At 46.3% G+C, this 1,752-nt stretch overlaps 1 protein-coding gene across 1 annotated transcript; it reads left to right on the top strand.

The window, feature by feature from the left end:
* Nucleotides 1–211: 211 nt before the first annotated feature.
* Nucleotides 212–1,165, top strand: LOC136392906 (olfactory receptor 1N2-like). Its single transcript, XM_066365588.1, has one exon. The coding sequence runs from the start codon at nucleotides 212–214 to the stop codon at nucleotides 1,163–1,165; it is 954 nt and encodes a 317-aa protein (XP_066221685.1).
* The last annotated feature ends 587 nt before the right edge of the window (nucleotides 1,166–1,752 follow it).

Here is a 1,752-nt window from a genome sequence, read left to right as displayed (position 1 = left end):
CACCAGGCCAATGCTCCACCAGTGAGCCAACCAGCCAGGGCCGGCATTTTCTTATATCACCAATAAGATCCAGAGGTGCTCACTGATGAAGCCCACTTATTCTCTTTTTCTCCCAGCATATTTTGGGCTACAGAGAAACATGTCTGTAAACTGTTGTAATAATTAAATACTGACAGGGTTTAATCTGAATGGATAGCAGAAACTTCAAGGGATGGGAAAGTCAAGCAGAGTGAACCAAACTGCTGTTTCAGACTTCCTCCTGCTCGGACTCTCTGAACAGCCGGAGCAGCAGTCTCTCCTATTTGGCATCTTTCTGGGCATGTACCTGATCACCATGGTGGGGAACCTGCTCATCATCCTGGCCATCAGCTTGGACCCTCACCTCCACACCCCCATGTACTTCTTCCTGGCCAACCTGTCACTAACTGATGCCTGTTTCACTTCTGCCTCAATCCCCAAAATGCTGGCCAATATTCATACCCGGATTAGGACCATCTCTTATTCTGAGTGCCTTGTACAGGTATATTTTCTCATTGTGTTTGGTGGTCTTGACAACTTCCTTTTGTCTGTGATGGCATATGACCGTTATGTGGCCATCTGCCAGCCACTCCATTACAGCACAGTTCTGAGTCCCCAACTCTGCGCACTAATGCTGGGCGTGTGCTGGGTGACCACCAATATTCCTGCCCTGATAAATACGCTGTTGCTGACCCGGGTGGCCTTCTGCACCCACACGGTCATCCCCAACTTCTACTGTGATAACAGAGCTCTGCTAAGGCTTGCCTGCTCAGATATCCACATCAACCAGCTGATGATGATCACCATGAGCCTGATGTTCCTCGCCACTCCTCTCATGCTGACCGTCCTCTCTTATGTCCGCATTTCCTGCACTGTGTTTGGCATCTCATCTTCTGGAGGGCGGTGGAAGGCCTTCTCTACCTGTGGTTCTCACCTCACTGTGGTCCTGCTCTTCTATGGGTCTCTCCTGGGCGTGTATTTACCTCCTCCATCAACACACTCTGCAGAGAGGGAAAGTAGGGCTGCCATCCTCTATATAGTGATTATTCCCATGCTAAACCCATTCATCTACAGCTTGAGGAACCGAGACATGAAGAAGGCATTGGGTAAACTTTTGGGCTGTAGGAAAAGATTCTTCTTACCATGACAGTGATGCCTGATCCTGGTATCCTGACCCACCCCCGCCCTCTGTCATTTCAATGACTCCACCACTCTCAGACTGATTTTCAGGGAGGGTTTTCAGGTAAATCTGTGTTAGAGATTTAATCAAAATGGTATTTCCACTCCTTTACTTGGCTGTGGAATGAAGTGTTCTGCCTCAGTCTCTCTTCTGATCCCAGTGAAGAAACCATGACTCAGAGCAGGGTATCCTTCCTCACTCTTCACCTCTAAATCCAGCATATTAGCCCAAGTGAACCAAGCAATTCTGCATTTAGGGGCATGGGATGAGGCGAAGGGATGAAAATACAAACACTATTGAGCATCAACAATGTTTCTCATTGTTGCTCACGTCGGTATTTGGAGGTAGAACTGTGGAAACAATGATCAGAATGATAAATAACTTCCTCAAACCAGGTAAGTGTGATTCTATACCCACCCTTTTTCTACTGTACTTGTGGGGACCATGACAAATACTGATTGATGAAAATAGAAGATAAAGAATTAAATCAATATGTATTTTATGGTGCTTTCTTAATATTTTATTTCTCTAGACAGAAAGCACGTCTTTCTGTT

The sequence above is a fragment of the Saccopteryx leptura genome, chromosome 2 (assembly GCF_036850995.1).
Source record: "Saccopteryx leptura isolate mSacLep1 chromosome 2, mSacLep1_pri_phased_curated, whole genome shotgun sequence".
NCBI lineage: Eukaryota > Metazoa > Chordata > Mammalia > Chiroptera > Emballonuridae > Saccopteryx > Saccopteryx leptura.
This window is presented reverse-complemented; position numbering and strand designations above follow the sequence as displayed.